The sequence below is a fragment of the Cynara cardunculus genome, unplaced genomic scaffold (assembly GCF_001531365.2).
Source record: "Cynara cardunculus var. scolymus isolate 2C unplaced genomic scaffold, CcrdV1 Un_Scaffold_7802, whole genome shotgun sequence".
NCBI classification, from domain to species: Eukaryota; Viridiplantae; Streptophyta; class Magnoliopsida; order Asterales; family Asteraceae; genus Cynara; species Cynara cardunculus.
In genome coordinates, this window is record NW_020203773.1 from 6,988 (window position 1) to 11,853 (window position 4,866).

Sequence of the window (4,866 nt, forward strand, 5' to 3'; positions counted from 1 at the left end):
TGAGAAGGAGTTGATTGCAATATTTTGGGCCGATGAAATGGCGAGAATGACTTACAAACATTTTGGAGACACCATATATTTTGACACTACTTTTCAGACAAACAAGTAAACATTTTTTAACTATTTGTTGTCAAGTGTTTTACAGATTTCCATTCAAAGATTAATATGTTTCTTTTTCTTCATAATAGACATGCAATGATTTTTGTTCCATTTATCGCAATGTATAATCACAAAAAATCAGTTGTGGTTGGTGCTTCCTTGATTAGGAGTGAATCTGTCGTTAATTTCACATAGGTATTAAAGGCGTATATGAAAGCACATTGGCATCCACAGTTTGTAATAACCGATCAATGTGCATCAACGAAACAAGCAATTCCGATAGCTTTTCTAGATGCTACCCATCGATTGTGTATGTGGCACATAACAAAAGAAGTAAAGGACAAGGTATGCTCTATTTGATCTTTTTACCTAAATTCTAATATATGCACACACATGTTTGTTTAAGATACGTTTCATCTGGATTTTTTTTCCCAATTATAGTATATGTATACAAGGGTTTCTTTATTGTTTGATTGTATGCTTGTTTCACCATGTAGATTAGTGACTATTTAGCCCATAGCATCTCGTTCAAAAGAGAATTCAACAAGCTCGTATGGAATGTCCACATAGGTCCGAAAATTTTTGAAGAAAAATGGAATGCCATGATGGATGAGTATGGCTTACGGGGTCACTCATGGTTTGAAGAAATGTATACAATAAGAGAATCTTAGACTCCGGCCTATTTCAATATTTCAAGGACCATCCTATGTCTAGTCTGATGAAAACCACTTCCAGGTCTGAGAGTATTAACGCATTTTTTTAATGTTTATACGAAGTATTGGAATGATCTTTTTTATTTTCTTTACACTTTCAATGATGCAATTGAAAGTCAAAGGAAAGAACACTGTTCCCTAGAGGTTGCTACTAGAACTACGATATCTAGATTGTTATCACCGTCTAAAATTGAAATGCAAGCGGCGAATGTGTACACGAAAATGATTTTTTTGATGCACAAAAAGAAATGAACAAGGCAGTATGGTTCTGTGGGGTTGTCGACATCCTAGAGGTCGGTGATAAGAAGATTTACAATATTACGCATAAGAACAGGAATTCTGAGGTGAAAGCTGCGTACAAGGTCATGATCATTTTTTTCAATTTTATTTTAACATTAATTGATTAGAATCGGAGTTCATAATATTTGTTACTAACTTTTTTTCCGTTATTTTCATGATACGCTAGGTAGTTCATGATATTAAGGAAGAGTCTTTTGATTGTAGTTGCAACCATTTTGTTCGCAATGGTATATTATATCGCCACGCGTTTAAGGTAATGTTAAATTCTGAGGTGCAATCTATTCCTGAGAAATATATTTTGCCTCGCTGGAGAAGAGAGTTAGTTCCGTTGAGTTGTTGCCGGCTCGTGCCAGGTATGGTGAAATGGATGTTGAGAATCAAGTTATGATCAACCAGGCTGTATCAATGTTTGATCTTATTATTGGGCGTGTACGCAATGATAAGAATTCGTTGGCAAAGTTTGTGGACCAATTGGAACAGTGGAGTGATGAAATTTTAATCGATGTTCCTATATTGACAGGTACTGAACAGAAGAGAAATGATATTCAGGAGCTCTTGTGTGTTTCCGAACCTGAATCAGTTGATTTCTTACCCCTAACCGGGATATGTAATAAAGGTTGTGAAACCACGAAACGTCTTGTTGGTATGTCAGAGAGGGCATCCGTTAATGCAAAGAAACCCAAAAGATTGTGCAGAACTTGTGAGAAAATGGGTTGGCATGATTCTCGCAATTGTCCGTCAAAAAGCGACGGTACGAAATAACGTTTTAGTTATTCGAATTATTTTGGTTTTTTGTTAGTGAACGTTCGTATTTCATTTCATTGTTTATCTTATCAACTTTTATTGATGAAATTGTTTCAAAACTTTAATTTTTTTGGATGATCTTGTTTCCTTAATGGTTATGAAATTGTATGGTATGGTAGATATAGTAATTTAATGAAACTTGTTCAGGTTTCAAAACTTTTATGGATGACATTGCTTCATAATTTAATTTTTTTGTTTCCTTGTTTCCTTGTTTCCTTGTTTCCTTGAAGTTTTGAAACATGAACAATATGAAATAGTTTCACCATAATTGATTCATGGAAGCACGATAAACAAACATAAACAACGAAAACATGAATAAATGTATGTTCTCATAAGATTGAAACAAATTCATGAACTGAAAACATGACATTACAGATGTTTCCTTTAGCAATAGGTTCATAATGCCATGTGATTTTCATACTGCGTTTCATTCATGAGTACCATGGATTAAGGCAGACAAGTGAAGCTTGTTTCAGTAATGAAAATTAATGTCGGTTGTAACTGAGCGTTTAGATGATACTGTTAGTCAAGAACTGTTGCATCCAACTTTATGATTACCACAAATACATAGTACAAATTACCTAATCTGTAAGTTTTTAAGATGCATGACGGTAACTGAGAGTTTAGAACCTCATGGTGCTCAATTATAAAATAGGTTAATGAGGTTTAAGATGCATGACATTACAGATGTTTCCTCTAGCAATGGGTTCATGTGTTTACTGTATGCAACAATTTCATGCAGTTCAAGATGCATGATAGTAAGTGTTGGTTCATATAATGGTTCATATGTTAATGCTGTGAAACAGGTTCATATAATGGTTCATATGTTAATGCTGTTAAACATGTTTATACAAAGCAAACAGTGAAACCATTTCATAACAATGAACAGATGTATGTTCTCATAAGATTGAAATAGATTCATGTACTGAAAACATGACATTAGAAATGTTTCCTCTAGCAATAGGTTCAAGTGTGTAGTGATGAAATTGTTTTATAATTTAATTTTTTTTGGATGATCTTGTTTCCTTGAAGTTTTGAAACCTGAACAATATGAAATAGTTTCACCATAACTGATAGAGTGGAAGCACGATAAATATAAATAGACAACGAAGGTTGATTGTCAAGCAGAATTGATTACGAATTACCTAGCTTAACAAGGTATAAGGTACGTGTAAGAACACACATCAATTTAATCAAACCAAAATGAACAAAATGTAAGTGACTCCTAAGTATAGGAGAAAAATCAGATCCTAACCTCCCAATAACCCAAAAAATGTCCTTACTAGACCAAAACTAAATCCATGGCTTGCTCCAATTAAACGAGAACGCCTATCCCAGATCTCTTTGTTGATTGTGTCTGTTCTATTGCTTTCTTTTTAACTTCGGGATCCATTGCATTGAACTTATCAACCTCCTTCTAGACTTCCTCCTTTTTTTGCTGAAGTTGCTAAGTACTAACTTTGCCGTGTATTTCTTCCTTAGATCTGTTAGTTGGTTCCTTTGATTCGGCCTCTCAGTAGTGAAACCGGTCTTCCATGACTTTTCATCTCCCATCCAAGTTTCCATATGCCTCATCAAGAACACACCGCCATCATCGAAGTCTTCTTTAGTTTGCCAACTCATTTGCAAGCGCTCATGCCTTGTTTCATCGATTTCTTGCCAGATTGGATGTCGTACAACTTTTAGGTGCTTAATCATAAGGCGATGCTGAAAAAACAAATATTCAGTTATAAAATATAATGCAGAAAGAAATGTGTAGTCTTAGAGTGAATATTCAGTGAGCATACTTACCAATATGTCAACAACGTGCTCATACAAACCCATGTCGTCTTCAATCGCACATCCTTTCCAAAATCAGTTGTCTATTACAACAATTGAGGGGTTATTGAAGTTAACACCACCAAGTAGTTGTGACCACAGTCCATAATAGGGAAGAAATCCAGTGTTGGTTTAAAGGTTACGTAATCTCATGAAAAAGAAAAAGGTTTATTTAGTTTTAAATGAAAAAATATAAATTCTGACCATACCAGATCTGTATTTCGCATTTTCAGAATTTTCATGTCAAAAAGAGCTGATTTAGCCAAGTTATTGTTGAACATGTCATAATGAACATTGAAATTGGCCTGCTGAGTCCTTAGCTTCAGATCTCCCTGTGTTTTAGTTACGTAATCAGAGATTCTTCATAAATGAATGGTTTGTTTCATTGCACATATTACATATTTAATATAGATCTTACCAAGGAGAAGGTCCCGTTGAGTTTTTAATAATTAGAAGACTTTTTTTATAAGTTCATTGAAGAAATTTTATTTACTCAACAAATTTTCCTCTCTTCTTTTGTTTGTCCACCATTTTTTATATTATATTTATAGTATACGTAAGTATTATAAGAGAATATAATTATTATAATAAATAAAATAGTTAATAATTCTAAAAAACGTTCTGATACGTCTGTAAAAAATCGAAACTAACACTAGGAATCTTTGACGAACAGTATCACGAATCATTACTATTTCGACACAAGAAAAGGATTTGTCACACCCTTTTCGTGTGTCGAAGACTAGGAAAACGAATAACCCCTCCCAGAAATATTTGTTCCCTTCATTTATCCGTTCTATTTCGCGTTTACTTTTGGATAGGATCTAGCCGAAGTGAATTGTATTAGAATCAAATGCAGTTTATGRCATTTCAATCTGACAATAGCAACATAATAACATCACCCCAATTTTGATAAAAAAAAAAAAACAAAGAGAGAAGGGGTCAAGTCAAATAGTCTTCTTCACAATCTACATACTATGGCTAGGAATGTGGTACAAGGAATTCCCGACATCTCGTAGAAAAAGAGTATAAACAAACAAAAGGCTTTTTATAGTTTCATTTTTTATCATAGATATTTTATTTTTTTATCATAGATGTAGATAATGATAATTACTAAAATGAATTTGGTTTTTTT

The 4,866-nt window shown here is 33.5% G+C and overlaps 1 protein-coding gene across 1 annotated transcript; it reads left to right on the top strand.

Annotated features, from left to right (window-relative positions):
* The first annotated feature begins 309 nt into the window (after nt 1-309).
* Nucleotides 310-2,832, top strand: LOC112505009. The gene is made up of 6 exons (XM_025108955.1): nt 310-444; nt 597-736; nt 1,015-1,174; nt 1,279-1,365; nt 1,428-1,863; nt 2,723-2,832. Exons 1-6 carry the CDS (start codon nt 310-312, stop codon nt 2,830-2,832), a joined length of 1,068 nt encoding a protein of 355 aa, XP_024964723.1.
* Nucleotides 2,833-4,866: the final 2,034 nt, after the last annotated feature.